The sequence below is a fragment of the Geotrypetes seraphini genome, chromosome 18 (assembly GCF_902459505.1).
Source record: "Geotrypetes seraphini chromosome 18, aGeoSer1.1, whole genome shotgun sequence".
Classification (NCBI taxonomy): domain Eukaryota; kingdom Metazoa; phylum Chordata; class Amphibia; order Gymnophiona; family Dermophiidae; genus Geotrypetes; species Geotrypetes seraphini.
The window spans coordinates 26,467,305-26,480,689 of record NC_047101.1 but is presented as its reverse complement, the minus strand read 5'-3'; the positions used below and the strand labels follow the sequence as shown (position 1 = coordinate 26,480,689).

Sequence of the window (13,385 nt, the reverse complement as noted above, 5' to 3'; positions counted from 1 at the left end):
CCCTCCCACTTTGGTCTTACGGCCTGGCTATTGAAAGGTCACGGCTGAGGTGTCGGGGATATTCTGAGCAGGTTATCGCTACTCTTCTGCAGGCAAAGAAGCAGTCTACCTGTATGGCTTATACTAGGGTCTTGTGAGTATTTGAGTCTGGGTGCGCTCAGTTAGAGATTTCTCCCTTTCAGGATTCCTTGTCACACATTCTTTCCTTCTTGCAAGCTGGGGTTGCCAAAGGGTTAACCTACAATTCCCTTCGGGTTCAAGTGATGGTTATAGCATCGGCTAGGCGCGTGTCTGAGTTGCAGGCGTTCTTAAGTTTCTCAGAGTCTGGGGTCTCGATTAGGACAGTTCCTTCCTTTCTTCCTAAGGTGGTTTTGCCTTTTCATGTTCAGTTCCTTCCAACTCTTCCATAAACTTCTAAAACCTTTTTTTATTCGCTAAACATTTTGAAAACTAACTCTTGTGTTTGTTTACTTTATTTTTTAAAATTTATTGTTAAACGCGTCGAGCTTCCTTTGGTTGAAGATCCGGTATATAAGGTTAAGTTTTAGTTTAGTTTAGGATTGGGGGTCTCGGTTTCATTCTTTGCATTTGTTTGATGTGCATAGAGTGTTCTTGCACTGTCTTCAGGTTACTAATAATTTTCGGCGTTCGGACCACCTCTTTGTACTCTTTTTGGGTCATAGGAAGGGTCTGGCGGCTTCCAAGGTGGCTCATTGGGTCCAAGAGGCTATTGCTTCCTCGTATTTGTTGGCGAGCAACCATTTGCTGAAGGTTCTCCATGCTCACACGACAAGGGCAATGGCTATATCTGGGGATTTGTAGGGCGGCCACTTGGTCGTCCTCGAATACGTTTTTATAAGCATTACTGCTTGGATATGGCGTAGCACGCAGAGGTGTCCTTTGGTGCTTCAGTCATTGCAGAGGCGGCAGGTTCGTCCCACCCAGTTTAAGGTTTGCTTTGCTACATCCCACTAGTCTCTGGATTCATCTGCTGCCAGCGCTAAGGAAGGAAAAATTATGTCCTACCTGTTAATTTTCTTTCCTTTTAGATGCAGCAGATGAATCCAGTGCCCTACCCAATCAGGTTTTTCAAAGGTGATTTCTCTCGCAGGTTACATCCATGGTTGGGTCACGATGTTATATTATTTTTACTTATGGGATAAGTTTGTTGGTGTGCAGCTGCATTATTCCTGATGCTTGAGCAAAGAGCGATACTAACTGGCCAGGAGGGATTCCATCCAAGATATACCCCTGTGAGACAGTTCTCTATCTCCACCTGAAGTTAGATGTGTGCTATCCCACTAGTCTCTGGATTCATCTGTGTCTAAAGGAAAGAAAATTAGCAGGTAGGACATAATTTTTCCATCTCATCTGTGCTAGTGTTCTTGCAGGAGAGCTTTGATAAGAGAATGACAGTAGCATCCCTTAGAGTTCAAGTATCAGGACTGTCCTATTTCTGGGACCAAAAGAAAAGAGCTTCTCTAGTGGCCCACCCGTACATAGCCACATTTCTGAAGGGCGAACTGAGGCTAAGGCCACTGATTCAAGAAGTTTCAAGTTTATTAAGAAAATTTTTATACCACTCAATCAAACTTCTAAGCGGTGTACAAATACTGTAAGTGCTAATGAAGATCCAAAGACACAGGCTTACATAGGTAAAACTTGAAATAGGTTCCGAGTTAAATATTACATAAGATAAAAACGAACAGGCACAAGAGGAAATAGGGAGGAACTACAATAATCAAGTAAAGTTAACATAAAAGGTAGGTACGATAGGAACCTTAATAGAGTCTTACAGGATCTCAGCAGAGCCCTATATGAGCCCTTACAGGAAGCTTCCCTGATGAGTTTGACGGTTAGAGCAGTCGTCTTGGTGGCGATTACTTCTGCCAGGAGAATTTCAGAATTGTAGGCCCTGTCGTGTAGAGAACCATTTCTCTGGATCACGGAAGTGGGAGTGACCTTTTAATGGTTCCCTCCTTTCAGTATTCCATCTCAACCAAGAAGTTAGACTGCCAGCATTTCACCCCACAGGGTCCAAGAAAAAAGAGAAGGCCTTGAAGATTTTGGATGTTAGAAGAGTACTGTTGTGTTGCCTGGAGAAAACCAATGAGTTTCGTCTTTCAGACCATCTTTTTGTGTTAACTAATCAGGTGAGATGATGCAGAACTAACTTCAAGGTTACCATCTCTAGATGGATTCATAGAGCTATATCCTCTGCCTATATCAGTTGCAACAAATTGCCTGTCTCCCCTCAAAGGCACATTTGACAAGAGGAGTGGCCTTCCCTTGGGCAGAAATTTGGGCAATCCTACTGGAGGGAATTTTGTAGATCAGCAACCTGGTCTTCCTTTCATACTTTCACCATATTCTACAGGGTGGACATAGCAGCACAGGAGGAGGATGCTTTAGGGACCTCAGTACTACAAGCAGACTACTATATCCCACAGAGAGTTTAGGGACTGCTTAGATACGTCCCTACAGTTTAGCATACCATTCTTATTGCACTGGAAAAGAGATAAGGGTCTTTCCTTGATAATATGGTATGCTGACACTCCCCCCCCACCCAGCAATTATCTGATGTGCCTGCCTTCTGACTTAAGTGTCCTGGTCAGCTTCATAGTTAAGATTTTCCTAGCAGTCAGACTATGAGATTATGAAGAGTTACTGTATGTACTTAAAAGGGAGAAATATTTGAGTTTCATAAATATTCAGGCTGTTATGTTCTTCTATTTTTTACTGGCATCAGTGTGCTATTTACATTACTGTTTATTCAGTGATTGTTTTCAGTTAATCTGAACAGATTAAATACTTGGTTTTGGGGAGTACCCCATACTCTTCCTTCTGCCTCTTCCTATAGAGCTGTCGCCAGCTTTGGTATGAACTGAAGAGAGCATCAGAGAAAGAGGAGAAGTTAAAAAGCTGTGATTGACGTGCAGAATGCTCACGAGCAGGCATGGACCACCTTATAGTTCAGCATATCATTCCTGTCTACTGGAAAAGATATGATCAAGGTAAGAACCTAATCTCTTTCTCATTTCTATTGACAGAATGACAGCCCCTATCAAGGGGGGGTATTTTTCCTGACCATTCATTTTCCAACAGATTATCCCTTTAAACCACCTAAGGTAAGAAATGCTTTCTTTTAGTTTTACATTGTTCATCCTTCAGACTGAGGCATCATTATAAAAGATTTTTTTATTGTTTCTACAGGTTGCATTTACAACAAGAATTTATCATCCAAATATTAACAGCAATGGAAGTATTTGCCTTGACATCCTGAGGTCACAGTGGTCTCCAGCACTAACTATTTCAAAAGGTAAATTTGTGCTTTATTTTTATTTGTAATTTATTAAGTGCTACACAACCCTTAAAAGCAATGAGAACATATCAGAACCTATGAAAGCTGTGGGTAACCTTCCTGGAGTGATGGTTGCAATTCTAAATAGCAAGTGTTATAATTTCATGAGGCTTCCAAGAAGACTAAAGATCCTGTAAGGTTAAAAATCTGAACTTCAGTGAGCATGATAAAACCATATTTTAACATTGAAGAGGAGTGAATGTTGACTATGTTTTTTGACCTTGTGGGAAGGAAATTTATAGATGATAAGGCCCAAAAATCGCTTGTTGGTAGAACTAGTTGACGCCATCACTGTAACAGATTTGGGGGGATAGGATATTACAGCTGTTCCCCAAGAACAGGGTGACAGATACTGTGAATGATATAACATAGCATTATTAAATACTCATACTTTATCTTGTTGACTAGTGCAGACCAGTTGATTATCAACCACTCCAACAGATGGACCCAGAGAAGCTGAAAATTCTAGTGATATCACTAGTATAAGAAGTGATCATAGAAGCCGTGGAGCAAGCCTGGTCCCTATTCAAGGGCACGGTGCAAGAAGCACAACTTATGTACATCCCCAGATTTAGAAAAGGGTGCAAAAAAAACCGAACAAAAGACCCAGTATGGATAACAAATGAAGTGAAGAAAGCGATAGGAGACCAGAAAAAATCATTCCGGAAATGGAAAAAGGACCAAACCGGGGAAAACTGGAAGGAACACAGGAAATGCCAAAAAGAATTTCATTGAGTGGCTAGGAGAGCGAAAAGGGAATACGAAGAAAGACTAGCCGGGGAGGCAAAAAATTTCAAATTGTTCTTCAAATATGTTAAAGGGAAGCAACCGGCGAGGGAGGAAGTAGGACCGTTGGATGATGAAGACAGAAAGGGAGTCATAAAGGAGGAAAAAGAGGTAGCTGATAGGTTAAACAAGTTCTTCTCTTCACAAGCGAGGACGCATCCAGTGTACCAGAACCCGAAGAGATCTTCAAATGGAGACCAGGAAGAAAAACTGTCGACAATAGAGGTGATCAAAAAAAATGTGTCTGAAACGTATTGTAAATGATATTTAGTAGCAGGGAGTCATTCATGCCACATATACAAGAACTATTGACATAACACCATCTGTATGAAAAATCATAATACAACGGAGAAAAATAAACCTCAATTGTGAGAGGCCGGGACTACACAAGTACCCAAACCCATTCACATCATCACTGGTTTATAAAAAAAACTCCGTATACATTTAAATAAATAATTTCCATTCATATAGAATCAAATGTTTTTCAAATTTTTCAATATAAGCAGTGTAAGCAAAGTTCAATGCACTGGAACGTGTCAAAACAGTGAACAAGATCCCAAACTAACTAAAATATTAGCGAGGGCTACAGCTCAACTTCACTTATATGAACGGTTGTGTAGGCGTGGGGCATAGAACAACAGTAGAAGAGAAAAAATTGCACTCGTCTGAAGGTATAGAACTTCTAAAAAAGCTTCTAACTCCTTGTCCCGACAGAAAAGTCTTTCTGTTTCGCCTAAAAAGGCTACTTCAGGGGATCAATGCAGTGTCCAAATATCTCCCCGCTTCTTGCAACACGACAGTAGTAAAGCTGGCTCCTCTCAAAATGGTTCAATAGAGGTGAGCCATGAGGATGTCCTCCAACAGATAGATAGATTGAAAAGCGACAAATCACCAGGCCCGGAAGGAATCAACCTAAGGATACTAAAAGAACTAAGAAATGAAATAGCGGAAATACTCCAATGAGTTTGCAACCTATCCTTGAAAACTGGCGAAGTCCCGGAGGACTGGAAGATAGCAAATGTTACACCTATCTTTAAAAAGGGATCGAGAGGTGACCCGGGAAACTACAGGCCGGTAAGTTTGACATCGGTTCCAGGCAAGATGGTAGAAGCACTGATAAAGGACAGCATCTGTGAGCACATTGAAAGAAATCGACTAAAGAAAGAGAGCCAACATGGCTTCTGCAAAGGGAGATCGTGCCTAACAAACTTACTGCACTTCTTTGAGGGGATAAACAGCCAGATGGACAAAGGGGAACCCATAGACATCATTTATCTCGACTTCCAAAATGCCTTCGACAAGGTACCCCATGAGCGACTACTTAGGAAGCTGTGGAACCACGGGGTGGAAGGGGACGTACACAGATGGGTTAAACACTGGTTGGCGGGCAGAAAGCAAAGGGTTGGAGTGAAGGGCCACTACTCGGACTGGAAGAGGGTCACGAGCGGAGTTCCGCAGGGGTCGGTACTCGGACCGCTACTGTTCAATGTATTTATTAATGACCTAGAAACAGGGACGAAATGTGATGTTATAAAATTTGCGGATGACACTAAACTCTGTAGCAGGGTTAGAACTGTGGAAGAATGTGAGGACCTACAAAGGGACCTGAACAAACTGGAGGAGTGGGCAAAAAAGTGGCAGATGAGCTTCAATGTCGGGAAATGCAAGGTCATGCATATAGGGAAAAAGAACCTGATGTTCAGCTACCAAATGGGGGGATTAGTACTAGAGGGAAGTAACTTTGAAAAAGACTTGGGTGTGTTGGTGGACACAACAATGAAGTCAATGGCACAATGTGCAGCACCCTCCAAGAAGGCAAACAGAATGTTGGGTATTATTAAGAAGGGTATTACTACCAGAACGAAGAAAGTCATCATGCCGCTGTATCGCGCAATGGTGCGACCGCATCTGGAATACTGTGTCCTAAAGAAGGATATGGAGACACTTGAGAGGGTTCAGAGAAGATCGACAAGAATGATAAAAGATATGGAAAACCTTTCATACCTTGAGAGGCTAGAAAGGCTGGGGCTCTTCACCCTGGAAAAGCGGAGACTCAGAGGAGACATGATAGAGACTTACAAGATCATGAAGGGCATGGAGAAGGTGGAAAGGAACAGATTCTTCAGCCTATTGGGAACTACAAGAACAAGGGGGCACTCGGAGAAATTGAAAGTGGACAAGTTTAGAACCAACGCTAGGAAATTTTTCTTCACTCAGAGGGTGGTGGACACCTGGACTGTGATAGGACAGAGTACTATTCAAAGAGATTCAAAGAGGGATTGGACAAGTTCCTGAAGGATACGGGGATTGAGAGATATAGATAGAGGTAGAGATAGGTTCATATAGGGTATAGATGGAAGAATAATGAGGATTGAAAGGTTTTAGTCAAACGATCACTTACAGGTCATGGACCTGATGGGCCGCCGCAGGAGCAAACTGCTGGGCGCGATGGACCCCTGGTCTGACCCAGCGAAGGCAATTTCTTATGTTCTTATGATACAAGGGTGGTATTCTTCATCCAGCTGATGATTCAGGTTGAAATGATGCAACAAGATTTCTTGTAGCTGGCGTGACTCCACTGGGCACAGCCTATAGCCAAGTAGTTGAGACCAGTCTTAACCTCTTTGGAGGAGTGATGGTGGGGGGAAGAGTTCAAGAGTTCTTGGTCGATAGACAAAGGGATGAAGCTGGGTGATGTCATTCTAGTGGCTTCTTGTGGCAGTGCTCTCCCTTAGGGAAATATTTCAAAGGCTTCCCTGAGCATATGTGGCCATTTTCATACTATTACTACTGCTTATCAGTTCTGCAGTTCCTTGAGACTCTGGGAAAATAACTAAAACACTTCAGTGACCCAGGTACAAAAAAATTACCTGTCTAAAATATGTAAACTGCTTTGATTGTGTAACCACACAGAAAAAGCGGTATATCGAGTCCCATCCCAAGCACTATAGCGCTGCTAGATGTATACAGCGCTGTACTTTAAATATATAAGAGACAATCCTTGCTCGACAGAGCTTCTAGTCTAATCAAAACAGACAAAATAGGACAGAAAGCGTTAGGGAATTGCTTTCCTTTTAAATCATATTCTCCACTGTAGGATCAGTTCCTATTTATTGTACATTGCTTAGAATTATATTTTCTTTTTAAATTTTACTCTTCACTGTATGACTAGTTATTATTTGTTGTAAACCACCTAGAACCATTTTTGGTTAGGCGGTATATAAAAAATGAAATTATTATTATTATTACAGTGGGAAGTACTAAAACAGACATGGGTACTTTACAAATGAGTAGTAGTGCTACCCAATTCACCAATTTGAATCGATTCATGTTCCCCAAAAATCAGACTAACCAATTCAATGGAGCTAGACGTACTGACTCAGAAAGTCTATTCCAGGCATACAGTGCAGCTAGATAGAAGGGACATACTCTGGAGATGGCAGTAGAGGAGAAGGGTACAGATAAGAGAGGCTTAACCAATGAACAAGGTTTCCACGGAGGAGTGTGGGGAGAGATAAGAGCAAAGAGATACTGAGGAGCTGCAGTGAATACACTTATAAATTAGTAAGAGGAGTTCTAATGCAAAAGGCATACGAGTCTTGAACTGGTGTGTTGTTCACTTCTAATCACGAGTTACCGTATATACTCAAATATAAGTTGATCCGAATATAAGTCGAGACTCCCATTTTTCCCCCAAAAAAGGAGGAAAACTGGTTGACTCAAATATAAGTTGAGTGGCTTAATATTCAAGTGCCCTGCCAGGATCTGCACCCAGCGCCCCCTCCCTCCCCTGTCAGGCTCTGCACCCAGCACCCTTCCTTCCATCCTGTCAGCCTCTGTACTCAGCCCCCTCCCTGCCAGACATGTCACACAGCCCCCTTCCTTCCCTCCTCTGTCAGGCTCTGCACCCAGCCCTCTTCCCTCCATCTCCTGGTTGGCACTGCACACAGCCCCCTTCCCTCCCACCCTCTGTCAGGTGGGAGCCATTCAGGAAACCGCTTAGTGCCAAATTGTGCTCCCGCTCGGTACCATTCAGCAGCTGAAGCCGGAACTTGTGGCAGCGACCGACTGGGTTAGCAGTGGGGCAGGAGCACAGAAAGCTCGCTCCTGCTCGCTCCACCTCTGGAACACCGGGGATTAAAGCGGCAGATGAGGTAAGATGGGCAGAGAGAGGGAATAGGTGCAGAACCTGGTGGTCCAGCAGAGGCCTGCAATAAGGGAAGCAAGAATCTAAGGAAGACTATCTGCCCAAGTCTAAAGCAGTCAAAACAGCAGTCAGAGAGGCCAAATTCCGAATGGAGGAGAATCTAGTGAAGAACATCAAGAAGGGCGATAAATCCTTCTTCAGGTATATTAGTGACAGAAAAAGAAACACAGATGGGATAGTACGCCTTAGGAAATCCGACGGGAACTATGTAGAATCGGACTCTGATAAAGTCAAACTTTTAAATGAATACTTTTGCTCAGTTTTCACTTGCGAGGCGCCGGGATCCTGCCCTCAGCTGCAGACAAGGGAAAGCTCGGAAGACCCATTTCGAAATTTTGAGTTTACGCCCAGCAGTGTCTACTATGAGCTATCAAGACTCAAGGTGAACAAAGCTATGGGACCGGACAAACTACACCCCAGGGTGCTCAGGGAGTTGAGTGACGTCCTGGCGGAACCGTTATCCACGCTCTTCAATCTTTCCCTAGGTACAGGAAGAGTCCCGTTGGACTGGAAAACGGCTAACGTCATTCCACTCCACAAAAAGGGATGCAAGATGGAGGCTGCGAATTACAGACCGGTGAGTCTCACATCGATAGTGAGTAAACTTATGGAAACACTAATCAAACGCCAATTAGATGCAATCCTGAATGAGGAGAATCTACGAGATCCCCATCAACATGGTTTTACGAAGGGAAGGTCCTGCCAATCAAATCTGATCAGCTTCTTCAACTGGGTAACAAGAAAGCTGGATATAGGGGAGTCCCTAGACGTCGTGTACTTGGATTTCAGCAAAACGTTTGATAGCGTCCCACACCGCAGGTTATTGAGCAAGATGAGTTTGATGGGATTAGGTGAAACATTAACTGCATGGGTTAAGGACTGGCTTGGGGGTAGACTTCAGAGGGTAGTGGTAAACGGTACCCTCTCCGATACAACAGAGGTGATCAGCGGAGGGCCCGATCCTATTTAACATCTTCGTAAGAGACTTGGCTAAAGGGCTTCGAGGTAAAATTACATTATTCAACGATGACACCAAACTATGCAACATAGTAGGCAAAAGCACAATTGACAAAAGCACAGTGCCCGACAAAAGCTCAATGCCCGACAGTATGACGCAGGACCTACTCCTGCTGTTGCATTGGTCAAAGACTTGGCAACTAACTTTCAATGCCAAAAAATGCAAGGTCATGCACCTTGGCGGCAAAAATCCATGCAGGACTTACACCCTAAATGGTGAGATCCTAGCAAGGACTGTAGCAGAACGTGACTTGGGGGTGATCATTAGCGAAGACATGAAGACTGCCAATCAAGTGGAGAAAGCTTCATCCAAGGCCAGACAAATCATGGGTTGTATCTGTAGAAGCTTCGTCAGCCGTAAGCCCGAGGTCATAATGCCATTGTACAGATCCATGCTGAGACCCCATCTGGAATATTGTGTACAATTCTGGAGGCCACATTATCAAAAAGACATGCTGAGAGTTGAGTCGGTTCAGCGAATGGCCACCAGGATGGTCTCAGGACTCATGAGGAATGGCTGGGTAAGTTGCAGCTATACTCACTCGAGGAACGCAGAGAGAGGGGAAACATGATAGAGACGTTCAAATATGTCACGGGCCGTATCGAGGTGGAAGAAGATCTCTTTTTTCTTAAAGGACCCACGGCAACAAGAGGGCATCCGTTGAAAATCAGGGGAGGGAAATTTCATGGCGACACCAGAAAATATTTCTTCACTGAAAGGGTGGTTGATTGCTGGAATAATCTTCCACTACAGGTAATTGAGGCCAGCAGCGTGCCAGATTTTAAGAAAAGATGGGATTGGCATGTGGGATCTCTTCATCGAGGAAGTTAGGGGGTAGGTCATTAGTGTGGGCAGACTAGATGGGTCGTGGCCCTTTTCTGCCGTCATTTTCTATGTTAAGGGAGGGGGCAAGTGTGTGCTGGACGCTACTGTTCCCTCTAAGCTGAGCAGGTGTCCTCCAGCTGCATTGCTACCACTAGGGGGTGGAATATTTTCAGTCGCTAAGGACAGGTATGTTCCCTGGAGTCCTGCAGAACTTGCCTGTCCCTCACAATTGAAAAATGTGACAGTAAAACAGCACCCTCTATTGGTGAGACTGTGGGTGGAGGACTCCTGCTCAGCTTAGAGGGAACACTTTTATTTCCCCGTTTTTGGGCCCAAAAATACTGGTTTATATTCTAGTATATACAGTATGTAGAAGACATCTACAGTTTTGGGGGTTTTTTCCTCTTGACATTGCCTCCTGCCTCACTGGGCTGTGCTGTAGTTCCTCAGTTTTTTCTTTCTACATTGAGTTGGAAGGTTTCTGTCTGATCTGCTCGGCTTCCAAAGCCACTTAAAGCTGGCTACCTTTTAAGGGCCAAATGCTATTTGGAAAGGGGCTGGACAATCTCAAGACCAGTGTGAGAGATTGTCACCTGAATCTTTGCCAGACAGTAGGCCATGTGCCCATGGGGGGGGGGGGGCGGTCAAGTCATGTTAAGTTTTGTGGTTTGCAACGATTTCATCAATCCTCAGCAGGGTCTTCTGCATGGAGATCATTTCAAGGCTCTCGGCAGAGATTTGGAGGCTCAAGGACAGCAATCCAATGGTTTGCACCCCATAGCAGCCTCCAGGAAATCATAATGATGCTAGAACAAAAACAAACCCCTGGATAGGGAAGAGGTTGTCTGCTTACTTGGGAAGCTTGAGAAAGGATTTGCTCGAACCACTGGATTCTGGACACTTGAGAAGGTTACAAACTCAAATTGTATCATCCTCTACTGGAAATAGAAGCGTGAGAGCAGATAATGGCCCATCAATTTGCCCATCTGCAGCATTTATTTTCTCCTCTCCCTAAGAGATCCCATGCACCCATCTCATGCTTTCTTGAATTCAGACATAGTTTTTATATTACATTAGTTTCTTTTATTCTGCCAATGCCTTGCGGTTCTAGGCGGATTACAAAAAGATGAGATTCTGGTCATATCCTGAAGATTACAGGATAGCTATTGGTTGGAACATTTAGAGTCTGGTGATGGAATGCGGTTATTGGTTATATCCACAACCTCTACCGGGAGACTATTCCACCCTTTCTATAAAAAGTATTTCCTTAAATTACTCCTGAGCCTATCACAAAAACAAATCAGGAGGCTTTCATGCCAAAAAATTCAATCACATCATCCCACTTCTGAAAAGGGCACACTGACTACCCGTATCCCACCAAATAATGTTTAAAATACTTTATCCCAGGACAAGCAGGCAGGTATTCTCACATATGGGTGACGTCATCCAACGGAGCCCCGATGCGGACGCCTCACAAGCAGACTTGCTTGAAGAAAGTAGAAGTTTTGAGTTGCCCGCACCGCACATGCGCAAGTGCCTTCCCGCCCAGCAAGGGCACGTCTCATCAGTTCTTAGTTTTCCGCGGAGCCGAGAAGTCCATCTTTGACTCTCTGCGTTCAACTTTGTTCTCTTTTGCCTTCTCTACAACCACGGTTGGTGTTTTTTCTTCACGAATCGCTGTTTTATTTTTTTATTATTTAAAAAAAAAAAAAAAATTCCGTTCATTCTCCGGGACGGGCCACTCAGCTGCAGCTCACCAGCTTCAACTTCGCGGCGGCTATTTTTCGGCCTATGTCCCGGCCTGTTACAGGCTTTAAGAAGTGTAGCAAGTGTCGGCGCACGATCTCTCTCACGGACCATCATAGACACTGCCTCAAGTGTCTTGGGCCTAAACATCATCCCATGTCATGCCTGCCTTGCCAAACACTTCAGCCTCGTGCTTTTAAGCGTCGTTGCATTCTGGTGGACCAGCTCTTCGAGATGGAGTCTTCGACTAATCCCTCGACTTCGATGACGTCTTCGGCCTCGAGCCTCCGTTTGCGCCTCCTGCTTCCACCTCGAGCCTCATCAAACCTTCATCGTTTGCAGGTCAAATAGCTCAGCAATCGGTTCTGCCGGTAGTGATTAAGGTGTCTAAGACTACTAAGTCCAAACATGCTCACACTGCCTCGAAGGAACCTCCAGCCAAGGCAGGTGATCCGGTTTCAAACACGGATCCCACCTTGCCGGCTTCTTTCCAGACCATTTTAGAGAAGCAATTTCTTCAGTACCTTACCATTATGGGTCCTAAACTGCTTCCTGTTATCCTGCCTGGGCATTCAGCAGACCCCCGCGAGGTCGAGCCGTTTCTATGTCCCAGTCGGAGTCACAATCTTTGCAGGGAGCAGAGTCTCTGCAAGTGTCTGGTCTGCCATCCAAGCATGAAAAGCAAGGAGTAGATTCTTTGCGAGTACATTGACAGGACTCCTCACACTCACAGCAAGGAGCAGAGTCTTTGCGAGTGCATTGAGGTTCCTCTTCCAAGCCTCTGGAGCTTCGATCTACAGCCTCTAGTCCTATTCATACATTGGCATCGGCTGTTTCCGTCTCCGAGGCGAAATCTCCTCGATCCTCAAGATCTGGTTCTCGACACAGTTCTCACCATCATTCGAGACCTTCATCGAGGCATACTTCCAGGCATCATTCTTCGCAGGATAAACCATCTTCCTCGAAACCTCGTTCTACTCCAACCTCGACCAGACCACCAACTCCTCGTTCGAGGTCTCCGATGACGGACCTCGAGGATATTCCAACCTCGATTGCCTCGTCCAAGTCACTGGGTTCCTATGACACTTTTTTCCATGTCGAAGCTTCTTCTTCAACGCATGCTGCCTCAACGTCCTCGAGTCCTTCTCAAGACAAGGCATCGCCGGATCAGCTCTCTTTCTCCTCTTTCCTCCAACAGATGGCTGTGGACTTGGACGTCAAATTGGATACTGGCTCTAAATATTCTAAGGAATATCTCGAAGTCATACGTCTTCCTCAGCCTCCAGCAGAGTCTCTCAAGCTTCCACTTCATAAGCGTTTGGACCAGACTTTTACTCGATGCATGGAGACTCCCTTTTCCATACCAGCAGTTCCAAGAAAATTGGACTCGAGGTATAAGACTGTGCATCACAAGGGATTAGACAACTCACAGTTATCCCATC

General features: G+C 44.5%; 1 protein-coding gene across 10 annotated transcripts in view; it reads left to right on the top strand.

Annotated features, from left to right (window-relative positions):
• UBE2D2 (ubiquitin conjugating enzyme E2 D2) overlaps positions 1–13,385 on the top strand; it is a 152,757-nt gene that overhangs the window by 69,407 nt on the left and 69,965 nt on the right. For all 10 annotated transcript variants that reach the window (XR_004537462.1, XR_004537463.1, XR_004537460.1 and 7 more), the window contains exons 4-5: positions 3,051–3,128; positions 3,214–3,319. Coding sequence is in view for 1 of the 10 variants with exons in the window: in XM_033926975.1 (XP_033782866.1) it covers positions 3,051–3,128; positions 3,214–3,319 (184 nt within the window). In the remaining 9 variants the exon portion in view is untranslated. The remainder of the gene's footprint in view (positions 1–3,050; positions 3,129–3,213; positions 3,320–13,385) is intronic.